This window comes from Pipistrellus hanaki, assembly GCF_964339955.1.
Source record: "Pipistrellus hanaki genome assembly, chromosome: 8".
Taxonomy (NCBI): Eukaryota; Metazoa; Chordata; class Mammalia; order Chiroptera; family Vespertilionidae; genus Pipistrellus; species Pipistrellus hanaki.
In genome coordinates, this window is record NC_140510.1 from 28,320,055 (window position 1) to 28,333,832 (window position 13,778).

Here is a 13,778-nt window from a genome sequence, read left to right on the forward strand (position 1 = left end):
AATCTTCAGGAAGTCTTTAAGGCCAGGTACTACAGCTGGAACTGGGAATATAAGAAATCCTAGAGAGAAAGATTCCTGCCCTGAGGGAGTTTTACATTCTTTTGGGGAGAGATAGTTAATAAACAAACAAATAAAAGATAAGAAAAAAAATCATGAAGAATTAGTGAATTAACAAAAGTGTGAGAGAATACATATGATTTACAGAATAGTCTCTGTAAAGAGGTGACATATAATTAGAATTCTTCATGGTCAGAAAAAGCCAAAGTAAAGAAATTAAGTCACTAAAATTCAGTTTACCAAAAGCCAATTCTTATAGACTAATTTGCATATTGAAAGGAAGCAAGAAAATGAAAACAATGGTAGAATTGTGACATATATATTCATTCACCTTAGAACACACACACACACACCACTTTTTAAATTTCATTATTATTACTACTAAAACTGTTTGTGAAGTCAATTTAAATTATGTCATCAGTATAAGATCTTTCCTTTTTCCAGAATATTAATGAGATGGATGTACTTTTTATATCACAATATCGTTTCTGTTTAACTTGTGTCTGTTGGGCTTCAACAAGCCATATAAACATGGTGGATCATAATGGAATCTTTAGGAGAGGTGAGGGGGAAATGTTGTAGATATGTTGCTTTTTATGTTAAATTTATAAAAATTAGAAAAGAAGAGAAACTATGTTTTTATAATACAAACTACAAAAATAAAACTTGACTAAATCTTTAATGATGGGTTTATATGGAAGATAAACTTATCAAAATCTTAGAGACACAAAGAATAGATTTTGATATTTAGCAGAAGAGGGCATGTATGGGTGTCAAAAGTCTGAGAAATATGACTTGAAGTGCTTTCCTAAAATTACCCTCCTGGCATATTCTGAAATTTATGAAGGGTCCTAAAATTGTGCAATTCTTATTTTAACAAATAATTCTAAGTGAATTATCAAAATGGCCATAAATTTATGCACTGGAAAATTTACATCAGATTTATTTTTAATTGTGAGGATTTAGGAGAAAAATCTATATAATTAAATAATTATATACAATCATCCAAGAAAATTCCATCCAGCATTTAAAAGCCATATTTTAGAAAAATATTTAATACCAACGTGGTAATTACTCAATGTTGAAAGCAAAAAGACACATTTATACCTAGAAAAAAATTGAAATCAGTGCAACTACTTTGGAGAGTAATTTGGCAATGCCTGTGAAGTTGAAAATTTGCAGACCCTCCAACCGAACATTAATATGATTGATATACCTATAGATAAGTAGTTGTATAATCATATGATAAAGTGCTATTCAGATGTTAAATATTAATGAATTGGATCAATATATCTGCAAGAGAAATAGATCGATATATCTCAATAAAGGTAGCTCTCAAAATAATGTTGAATTTTATAAAGCAAGTTGCCAAATGATATATATATAGTAATATTTACATAAAATTTTAAAATACATATAACAATGCCAAATATTGTCTCTCCCTGTGTGTGTGTGTGTGTGTGTAATACCATCAGAATCATGATGGTGGTGGCCTCTAGGGTGGGAGGGAGAGGAATGAGACTAAAAAGGGAATTAGGGTAGGGATGAGAAATAGTATTTAACTTTATCTGTAATGTTTTCTAAGTCATTAAGTTTAAAAAATAAACATAAAAACTGACAAAATGCTTACATTGTGAATTTAGGATAGTAGTTCAAGTTTATTATATTAATCTTTCTTATGTGTGCTTTTAAGATTTTCTAAAAACAATATTCAAAGAAGCTATGATATATATATAGTAATATTTACATAAAATTTTGTATTTATATAAATATATGTATGCAATGGTTACTATTCAGCAGAAAGATTACAGTTTCCATTTTATTTTCATTTTCAAACTTCTCTGCATTTTCCAAATTCACAAAATGAATGCTGAGAAATTTTGAGCCAATTATACATAAATAACCAGTAGCTGTATCCGGGGTTCCTAAGGCTCTTACACTTGAGCTGCCTCTGGAAGGCTGAAAAAAGGGCAAAAATAGGATGATTCTCCCACAGACCAAAGGACGCAGAGGGCTGGCTGCCTGCGAGGTGTGGAGATGTAAAACTGGCCATGTCTTGGGAAGAGGGAGGGAAGCGTGTTATTCTAAGCCACTGTGCTCAGACGTGGGCATGCACCAGACTCACAGAGAGGGCTTGTTGCAAACAGGGTGTCCCCAGCGTTTCTAACTCAGTAACTGGGGCCAGGCCTATGAGTTTGCTTTTCTAGCAAGTTCCCAGATGTTATTGACAATAAGGATACTTGTCTCGGGACCAGGCCTTGAGAACCTCTGGTGTACGCAAAACCCAGCCATCAGATATTTGTATTTTTAATTGCTGAAATATGAGGGAGTCATTTGGCAGGAATCACTCCATTGTTATTATCTGGCAGATCCCAAATTACTTAATGAAGCCAGCCAGCCAGTCTCGGGGAAGTTGGAGTCACATGCTAGAGCAGGCAGATAAACAAAAAGTCATCAAGTGGTTAGAAAACTCAAAAGTGAGAAAATGATCATCTCTAATGATCAGACACCACTAAAGAGATTTCTCTAGAAGAAAAGCAAGGTAATAAAATGAGCAAGAAAAGGGACTGTAAAAAAAAAAAAAAAGAAAAAAGTTTCAGTCATCAGGGTCTGTTGCTGTTTGACAAAACTGGGCATCCAGGATGGCACAAAGTTTGCCTCCCATTCACATTTTTCACCAGCACTGTATTCCCCTCGGCCGGGGACTCCTTGAGGAAGAGGGATTGACCCTTCCTTGCTCTATCCATCCTTTCTCATCCTCCCTCCATCCCACCTTCCTTTCTGTTTGTCCTGCCACACGGAGCAGCACTGGAGTGCCAGGTTTTATGCTGAGCTCTGGATATAATAGTGTCTTATCATTTTTGAACTACAGGACATACTAGTAGCATAGTATCTACTTCATAATAGCCACTCACTAACTGTTGAATAAAACATGAGTAAACACATATGTGATCAGAAGAGGTCTTGGTTAAAGGTGTGGTGAATGGAAGGCAGAAATAGGATGCAGTGTCTACAAGTAGGAAGCATAGACACAGCAGAGCGGGCCCAGCAATGCAAATCACCAGCTTGAGACTCCATCGGGAATGTTACTATTTGGCACTTGTCTTGATGTCCACATTTTTCCCAACAGACTTTTGCTACTCTTCCCTCTGCCTTGCCAATGTTTCTCACACCAGTACCCCTGGTTCCCAACTTTTAGCTAAATGAGATGTATTTCATCACAACACCTTTAATCTGTCTCAGACCTGAGGCTGCACATAAGGCATATGCCTGACTACATGATGCTCTTCACTGCAAGGCATTCTCCTACTTCCCTAAGGAAGAGATCCAAAAAAGGTTTAGGTTGAACTTAAAAAATGTAGACTTTTAGAAATATAGATTAAGTAATTGTGTGTCTATTTACACTGTTTAATTTGTTGATGGTTATGCATGTATATTTAAACACCAGTGGCCTGGTACATGAAATTCATGCACATTAAGAGGGGATTAATTAGAGGAAATATTTTAATATTGCTGTTTGCCCTTTCTCCATAATAGAAGTGTCAGAGATGAGATAAAATTAGTAAAATATATATGAAAATCTTTCTCCTGTCAGAGTCTGGGGCACACCACAGGACCCAGAGTCAAGTCCCCGTCCACCCACATGTGCCTCAAAATTGCACGAGACCCAGACCTGGCCGTAGTAACTTAAATCCAATCCATATCAATCTGGTTCCATTGGGATAGAAACAGACCTGGCTGCTCCCACCCTTGTCAAGCCCTGCTAGGTGGGGGGCATAGCCTCAGGTCCCCTGGCCTGCCGCCAGGGTAGGGGTGTGCCTGAGGTCCCCCGTCAAGCCCTGCCAGGTGGGGGATGCAGCCTGAGATCTCTGTCAAGCCCCACTGGGCAGGGGGTGCAGCCTGAGGTCCCCCGGTCAGCACCAGGGTAGGAGGCACACATCAAGCCCTGCCAGGCGGGGGCATGGCCTGAAGTCCCCTGTCAAGCCCTGCTGGGTGGGGGGCCCAGCCTGAGGTCTCCCAGCCTGGTACCAGGGCTGGCAGAGCAGCCTGAGGTCCCCCAGCTTGGCGCCAGGGTGGGGGACACGGCCTGAGGTTCCCTGTCAAGCCCCATAGCAGTGGGGGTAGAGGGCACAGCCTCAGGTCCCTGCTGATTGCTCGTTAAGGCTCATTACAGGAACTCAGCCTCCACTGTGGGTGCTGCCATCTTTGTGGCGGAGTGATGGTCAATTTGCATATTCCCTTTTTATTATATAGGATATTCTCTAAAATATTAACTTTTAAAATTTATTGTGAGAGAGAGAGGAAGGAAGAGAGAGAGAAACATTGGTATGAAAGAGAAACATTGATTGGCTGCCTCCTCACACACCCCAACTGGGGATCAAACTCACAACCTGGGTATGTGCCTGAATGGAAATTGAACCCACCACTTTCTGGTGCACAGGACAATGCTCCAACCAACCAAGCCACACTGACCAGGGCTAAAATATTGACTTTTTAATTTAATTTTTTTTGAAACAGCTTTAGTACTTCCATGTGAATCTTAAGTCATTTAACATAGCTTTCTGGAGCGTATCACCTGGCTTTCATTAAGTTATTGGAGACATAACACTTTTTTTAATCTGTCGGTGATGCTGTCCCTGGAAATTTTTATCACAGACCACAAGTCCCTCTCATATAATATGAGAACATTTTTTTTCATTCACTTTTTAGCGTAGTTTCATGTGTCTCACGATGTAATTATACACTATATATTAAGTTGTTTATAAAAAGTCTTGTTTACCACAACAAATAAGCCAGCAACGATGACATACAATCTTTGCAAGGATTATGTACTAAATCTTTTTTTAAATGTATTTGTCAACATTTTTTTACTTAACAGATCCTTTAAGATGACCTCTTACAAGCATTCTATACCAGCAGCGATTCCTGCTGGTTCAAGCTGATACGTCCTCCCACAACAGTACCTTGTGACACAATAAAGAACTTAAGAGAGCATGCCCCATAATAGAAGGGAGCTTTAACTCCTAACTATAAAGCAACTTCCACTCTTGGATTCAAGAACAGTGTGGGGGAAACCTTCTCTTATATTTGGAAATGTACTAGAAGTTTATTTTCTCTGTATATTTTTTTAAAAAAACAGGAATGTTTTGTTCTTTAGGCCAATGTGATTAAAAAAGAAAATTATAAGGATATGTAAAGTGATCAATTGTGATTAGATTAACATATAACTTTCCAGTTGTCAAGTCATAAGAGGTTTTGAGAGATATATTTTTATGGTGAGTTAAAGGAGTGTGTGTGTGTGTGTGTGTGTGTGTGTGTGTGTGTGTGTGTAATGCCATAATTATGGGTCGGCCTCTAGTAATTAGAAAGTTTCATGTGGTGAAGAGCAAGCAAATTGGTTTAAGTGGATCATTAGAAGAAGAAAACAAGTTCAATTTGTTTGTGATTTTGATGCCAGGGGGCATCAAAGTGGTTTAGTAACTTAGCAGTTTATTCTACTTATAAAAGTGTACAGGTACTTAGTTTTGTAACTTTTATTATACAGTTAATATGTTTATATATGTTTCAGGCTACATTGTTGGAATTCTGAAGACATGAAAACATCAGATGAACCAACCTGCAGCATCTTGGATTCAGATTGGAAGATGAAGAGAAAGTTTAAAGAATGTGGCCTATAAAGGCGGGTAGTCCCTAGAAATATTAACCGACTCACATTGTAAAAATGAGACCGGTTTCTAAACAGTAGAGATTATTTTAGTCCAACATCAAGGTTCAAGACAAAATGTCGAACTAAAAACTTTATCCTCCTCCCCTCCCCCACTTCAGACAGGTACCAGCATTAGTGAATATGATTTTCCTTAGCCAGAAGCACTCCGCTTTACCCATGTAGACCATCCTTAGGAACAAAAATATTGGTTATTTAATGTAGATTATAATGGGAGACTGATTTTTTCCACAATGGCAGATTTCAAGGACTTGGTTCCAAACTGAGCCGGAGCATGCCCATACGTTTTGTACAGTCTGGGAACAACTATGCTGCACTGGCCGTTTCTGAAGGCCACCATGCCCTGTAATATAAGGACATCGTCTGCTTGCTGATATCTTTGGAGAGTCCCAAGCAGACACAGAAAATGAATGGAGGCAAGGAGTGTGACGGAGGCGACAAGGACGGAGGTCTTCCAGCTATTCAAGTTCCTGTGGGTTGGCAGCGCCGTGTGGACCACAATGGAGTGCTTTATGTCAGGTGAGCCCTTACTATTCCCTATGTCACCTCCAAGTTGCCGTTCCAAAATTAAGGAAGTAGAGCCTGTTCCTCTGAGGGAGCAAAATGCTGTGACTTGACAGCACCTCCAATAAATTTGAATAAATGATCTTTGTGCTGGAAATACTCAAATGTTTCTATTCTGCCCTATTTTGCGATGTAAAATTGCCTTAGGTTACAAGAGAGAATTTTTACGCATTACTTGTGTTTATATAACGTGTTGTTCTGCTTATCTCTGTAAAACGGATAAAGAAAAATGAAGATTTCTAAAAGAAACGTAGGCATCGTTACCACATTCACCAGGGAATGTAAATACTAGAAATAGACCCAAGGTCCCTCGACAATATTATTCTGTCCTTCAGGGTGCTTCAGCTGGGTTTTCCGAAGTAAGGTGGAGTGTTTATAGGCAGTTTTAATTAGTAGACTTCTTAATGATATTAGGTAAAAATAATTTTCCTATTTTTCCTGCACCATTTTTAATCTACACCCTTGCATATTATAGTAAAAGCGAAAAGGTCACAATGGAGATGGCTCTTCTTCTCTCACGTAAAAATCATACAAATAAAATAAAAACTCAATAGAGTTTTGAGAGCAAGTATCTCTTATAGAACAAGTTGAATGTAATAACTGAACTATTGGCAAGAAGTTTCAGTCTTATTAAACTAGAGGCCCAATGCATGAAATTCATGCAAGAGTAGGACTTCCAGCACTAGCTTCCCTCTAGTACCCGGGACCCGGAATTCCCTTGCAGCCACCAACGTCCAGTCTGATTAGAATATTACACTTTTATTATTATAGATAATTGACACCTAAGTTCCTTACTTAGCAGTTTATCAGTAGTATATGAAAAGTTAGGACACCCTAAAATCTCTTTGTTATGTAATGAGCAACTATTGGAAATAGAACTTTTTAAAAGTTATCAAGTCGCATCATGATACTAATGCTGATACTTTAAGTGCAGTTATTTGTGTCTCTGCTTCAACAGAATTCTCCATTTGTTCAAAGATGTATTTATATGAATGAGGTATTCGCTGTTATATAAACATAAATTATTTCATGCCATAACAACTCAAAATTTAGTTCAGAGTCTGTCCTGCGTTTGTTTGACATAAGGTGTTTCTGGAGGTAAGCCTAATTACCAATTGAAACGCTCTGGCACGGTGTTCTTTTGTTTCTGGGATGCTCACGATGTGCTCTATAATAAGAGGAGTGGAGGAATGAGAAAGCAGGGGATGTGGAGCTTGTCCTGTAAAGTCGGACACTTGGGTCACTTTCTCAAGTGTTCTTCTAGCCGGTGCTGTTAACAAACTGCCAGAAATACTTTGTTTTTAATGTAATATAGCAAGTTATCAGTGTTATTGTTCATATTTATTATTGTGCTAGTCTGTAAGGAGCAAATATGTATCCATCTTAGAGCAAATGAATCTAGGATCTTGAAGATCTAACTTTTTTTTTTTTTTTACTTCATCTTGATCCCTATGAAAGATCAATCAGCTTTTCAGATTGCTGAAAACTAAGTTAAGCCAAGCTAAGTCTGGGAATCTTCCAGTTATCTTGTTCATGATTTTCCAAGTGTAGGTACATTCCGCAGTCTCTTAGTGTGAGTTAGCGCGAGTTCTCCAAATCCAATAACTTTGCCAGATAAGGTAAAACACCTTCAGATAAATTAAGCCAGTGTGGGTTTGATTTGTTTGTAAGGAGTTAAGTTACTGCTTGAACACATATAAGGGGCTCCCCTCTTACAGCTCCCCTCTCAATGTGCTGTTTGCTTGTAATTTTTAGGTTTGTCTCCAGCTGCTCCTGCCTCAGGGAGGTGTTGAGGCTGCACATTAAATCTCCCACCTGCTTCCAATCTTCTAAGCGTTATCCATGCCCTAAGACTTGTAGCTGTTTTCTACGTTAATTATTCTCCAAAAAGTTAGTTAAAGAGGTACAGCTGAAGAAAAGAGCCCAGCTGACTGACTGAGAGGAAGTGTGTTTGAAGTGTCTAGAGTGGAATACTCCAATAGAATTCAGGAACTCTTGTCTTCAGGTTTAAATTTATAATTAAATTCCTCTAGGATTCAGTCTGTACACACCTTCTTTAACTGTAAAATGTTAGGCAGTTTCTTGTCACAAAACTCATGAACTTTACACATGATAACTGTTTGGTGATCGTGTTTTATGTAAATTAGCAGCCACCACCCCCCCAACCTCTGATCATTACCACTGTCATGGAACTCATGTCGATAATATGGGAGTTATTATTTTTTACAGATCATTTGAAAAACTTCGTTAGCCTCAATAAATGAGTGAGTGAATTGGCAAAGTTGAGGATTTTAATTGAGATTTTCTACATGCATAAGTCACTTCCATGATTGTCCATAAATAAAACATGAATTGCATTTAAAGTTGGTTCATTTGTACATGCAAAACTTCTCCCTGTGTTTTTGTAGCAGAATAGTCTACCCCCAGTAGTGTAATCCTTTGTATTATTTCTGGCCAAATCCATATTTGATCAGAAACTGTAAGTGAAGGTTTTGGTAAACAGTATAAATAAAAGACAATTCTTGAATGAAAAGTATGTAATACTTTTCAAGGTTGTAAAAATTGGTATTTTAATAATAAAAGTCTTAAGATGCAAATTGCCCATTTTAAACTAACTCACACTATATTAGTAAATGAAAATAAAGGAAAAATAAATAAATAAATAAATAAATAAATAAATAAATAAAACCCAAGAGTAATAACCTTGAGGGCAGTACTCATTTACCAGCCAGAAGACCTGCATGGCACCCGCTTCTGCCACCTGAAGTCCTCTTTCCTCAAGCATCCCCTCGTCCTCGGTCAGATCTGCTGGGCTCCTCTCTCCTTGTCCGTACTATTTGGCTCTTCGGTGTAATTTCGTTGGGCCACACAGGTCTATCTTCAAAGAAACACATGGATGAGGGAGAAAAATAAGAAACCTATTTTTAAATAGGGACGACTTGGTTCTGGACTCCAAGATTAAAGGAAAGAACTTGCTAGCTCCAACTTTTATACACTTAGTGACTTTCTGGTTTGACCTCCAATGTGTGCCTAAATTTCAGTTTTCCCTCAGACAGCTTCAAAAGTAGATCTTCTGGTTTAAAATGATAATGATTACTTTCATGTTGTTTTCTTGTTCCTTTCTTGCCTGCTCCTGTCGTCTTTTCTTAAGAAGAGCATTTTCCCCCATCTTAGTCCACGCTTGGTTTTCCAAATACTTTTATTTAATTTTCTAGGAAGATGTCTTTTTCTGAGAAATACTTTGGTTCAAAAGAAAGAGCGATAGTGCTAAGAGGCTATAATTTAGCAGCTAGCATAATATTGACAAAGAGAATGCTTTTCCCTAGTAGGAAAATATTACTCCGTGAAGGACAGTAAGACTATAAATTATGCCTTTTTTCATATGATATGTGTAGTCAGAATTATTTCCTGATGCTTTTTTGAACTATTTTTACAGTCCCAGTGGGTCTTTGTTATCTTGCTTGGAGCAGGTTAAAACATACCTGCTTACTGACGGAACCTGCAAGTGTGGCTTGGAATGTCCTCTTATTCTTCCCAAGGTAACCATTTCACAACACTTTTATCAGCAGTTTCCTATTTTCTAGGTGTTTCGTGTATTTGCTTTTCTCATTTGGCATTTCGTTTTTATATTACTTCTCCAATCACATATGCATTTTAAAGTCTATCTAATTAGGTATCTTTTGCATGCATTTTGGAATGCTTAACGACTGTGGAAAGTGGTTCAAATCCCAGAGTCATTTTCAAAGGTGACAAACCTAAATTCATATTAAATATTTTATGAAAGCCTTTTTTGCACATTTTATTAGAGCTCTACCTATGTTCACCATTTAATGGTGCAGTAGTTTTTCCCCTCCTGTAACTGCTCAATCTGCAATGTTATTTTTAGCGCTGATGTTGATAAGCCTGCCACCAATGCTTCTGAAATCATGAAGCTGAACTGCACCTTCCCACTCAAAATGTGAAACTGTTTTACTCCTTTGCAAGTTAGAAAGTAAAAACTGTTTAAAATGATAAAATATTATTTATTATGGAAGCAGGTTCTTATTCTCTGAGTATCTATTATAGTGCTAATCTTAAAGTAAGATTAGCAGACACCTTTTTTCTTTTTATTTATGTCACCTTCACCTCATTCCAAAAAAGAAAAAAGCATTTGAAGCATCTCATAAATATGTACACAATAAATAAGATTATTTTTTTAAAAAATAGATTTTAATAGGTGAAAAGGTAATATTAATATAGTAATAAAATAAAGCCAAAGGAAAAGTTAGCACATAGAAATGTCATCTTTTGGATTTTTAAAATGAACTCCATCTATTTTTATACTGTTATAACATCAGGAAATATAACATCAGAGAACATAGATTCTATACCTTTGCATATATATTTTTTTTATCTTGGCTATCATGGAATTAGGATAATTTTCGTTATTTACTGTGCCACTAAATGCCATGAGTTCAGCAGAAGTACTATGAAGTTACATCAAGTTGCTTTTCTTAAATAACTTGAGGAAGTTTTATTCATGTTGATGGCCTAATCTATGTAAAGAAAAATGTTTTAACAAAGCAACTTTTTATGTTCTGCTTTTACGACATGCTCTAAACCGAGGCCATTCTTTTTTCCAGGTGTTTAATTTTGACCCTGGAGCTGCTGTGAAGCAGAGAACTGCAGAAGATGTGAAAGCCGATGAAGATGTCACAAAGCTATGCATACATAAGAGGAAAATCATCGCAGTGGCCACACTTCACAAAAGCATGGAAGCCCCACACCCTTCTCTGGTGCTCACCAGTCCCGGAGGAGGAACAAGTACGCACACCCCCCCCGCCCCCCCACCCCGTCTCTCCTAGCGGAGTCAGAGGGGATCACTTTGCCAGGCATTTTCCAGGTCCACTTTTCACACATGCACGATGCTTTCAAAGTCATGAATGTTTCAACATTTTAATTCAAGTAGCAAACTTGTTCTGAAAAATCCCCATGAAGTTGTTTCCCAAAGTGTCCCATCCCAATCATCTATTGTAGTTAAACAATTAGACAAAAGACTGATTAGCACATATACATCTGATGGGGGGTATGGAGCTGGGCTAAGGAAAGAGAAAGTGACACAGATTTTTGGGAATCAGAAGTAGGCTTTTTCTTAGGGCTGTACTTTAATGTGTGGTATCAAGTCCTCAAATGCAACTAATAATATTTTCAAGAACTAGCAGTGTTATTCTTTTCTGTCATTTTATAGTTATTTATTGAGCACCTACTAGTAGATCTTACCTTTTTAGGAACTTTTTATACCTCCCCCAACAAACCTGTATGCATGAATGCATGCTTTCATATTTTTTTAATTTTCAGAAAAATTGCATGAACAGTTTATTGAGTACCACGTACCCTTCATCTACATTCACCAATTAACAATTTTGTTTTAGAAATTGCAGATGTCATAAAAATTGACTATTAAATAGTTGAACACACACAGACATTCTCCTCATAAACCAAAAATCTAATTGTCACATTTAAGAAATTTAACACTGATAGAATATGGTAGAATATTATCTAATATGTAGTCTGTATTCAAATTTCTCCTGTTGTCCTAATGCTTTCTTATAATTATTTTTTAATCCGGATTTTTTAAATCCAGAATGCAATCAGAGATTGTGCACTGCAATTAGTTGTTCCACTTCTTTAATCTGCATCAGTTCCCCATCTTTAGTTCTTTCATGGCACTGACATTGTTGAAGAGTCCGGGTCAGTGTTAATAGGATTTTCTTCAATTTGCTTTTGCCTGATTGTTTCCTCATTTATATTCAAGTTAAACAATTTTTTCTAGGAATACTGCACAGGTGTTGTTATGTCCTCCTCAGGAGGCACATAATGTCAATTTATCCCATATTGATGACATCAAGTTTGATGACTTGGTTATAGTCTGATCATTCCATTGTTAAGGCACCTTTTTCCTTTAAGATTAATATGTAATCTGTGGAATCATGATTTGAGACTGGGGAACTTCTTTTTGTAAGGGCTAGAATATAAACTCCCTCCAAAAAATTAAATCTACCTAACACTTGAATAGTAATTCAGAATAAAATGTGACTAAGTGCCAAAGTGTTTGTTTATGAAGGATAAGTGAAGTTCTGCAGAGCTCTGAATATATATAGATGACGAGTGTCCCCTGTAGTGATCAGAGGAGGCTTTACGGCCAAACTCAGATTTGAACCAACCTGGAAATTTGTAGGATTTAGAAATATGAGGGAAATACGACAATTCTTGTCCAGAATGAGTAGAATCGATCATGTGAAAGCTAATCTGACTTGAAGGGAAGATTGAGCCTACATAGGTAAGTTGGGGTCAAATTATGGAATTGTTTACAAAGAGGAGCAGTTGTGACATTGGACAGGTAAAGACTAACACTTAGCACTCATGTGAAGAGGGCAGGGAGATAATTCAGCAGCTGTGACCAGAGAGCTCCTTTCCAATAACCTCTAACCTTTAAGCTTGAACAGGGATGATCAGAAAAACATTGCTCCACTAAGGTATGTAAGAAAAAACAATCTAAGGGATTGTTTTTTTCTTTTTATGAGCTACATTTTTTTAACTAAAAAAATATTGCCATAGTTTAAAGACATTTAATAAATAGTAATAAATTATTTAACATTTACCAATATCTTGACACCTTGACATAAGTATGGTTTCACTTTTGCATATGCTCAGATCTACTGCTGCCTCATATCAAGCAACTTTACCTCTTTCTACATTCTGCCTTGCTGCCTCTTTTAATGACCTTAACAGAGTTTTGCTTTGGTTCTCAACTTTTTGAATCTTAACAAGTTTCATTATTAAAAAATAAAGATAAGTATTTAACTGGAGCAGGTAAAACAGGCATATCTCCATCCACTCTTACAGTGGTATACTTTATTGAATTAATTGCCTCTATTACTAGCTTCAGACATAACATTATATCAATTTACTAATTTTATAAAATTGATATCTAAACATTTAATTATTAAAGCTCAACCTTCAATGTTAAGAAGACTCGTATAGTAATTTTCACCTCTAACATACATAAACATACATTTAGTTCCTGCTTATTTTTTTTGAAAGGTCTCCATGAAAGCCCTTGATGGGTAGCTAGCATTTATAATTTCCAACTCTTCTAATACTTTAGTTCCTAAATGTATCATAACAGCGGCATGACATTTGTTTATTTATTTAGTATTCATATTATTTTAAAGATAACTATGTTTCCCCAGGTATGGAAGAAATCCTTTTTAGACCACAGCTATTTTCTAAATTCTGTTGTATATATTTTTTCTGTCTGTTGTACATTTAAAAATGCCAATGTCTACATTTTTAATCACTTAACTGTAAATTATAGAAATACCCAAGAAAAGAAACAAGTCTGTAGTTTTGTTCCCGAAGAGAACACAGTCAATCCTGTAATAAGGCTCAT

At 36.7% G+C, this 13,778-nt stretch overlaps 1 protein-coding gene across 5 annotated transcripts in view; it reads left to right on the top strand.

Annotated features, from left to right (window-relative positions):
* The window catches only part of MBD5 (methyl-CpG binding domain protein 5), a 348,517-nt gene that overhangs the window by 282,576 nt on the left and 52,163 nt on the right, over positions 1–13,778 (top strand). For 4 of the 5 annotated variants that reach the window (XR_014795804.1, XM_084893024.1, XM_084893026.1 and 1 more), the window contains 3 exons: positions 5,627–6,301; positions 9,783–9,885; positions 10,969–11,149. Coding sequence is in view for 4 of the 5 variants with exons in the window: in XM_084893024.1 (XP_084749150.1) it covers positions 6,189–6,301; positions 9,783–9,885; positions 10,969–11,149 (397 nt within the window). In the remaining variant the exon portion in view is untranslated. The remainder of the gene's footprint in view (positions 1–5,626; positions 6,302–9,782; positions 9,886–10,968; positions 11,150–13,778) is intronic. The other variant, XM_084893023.1, reaches the window with a different exon arrangement.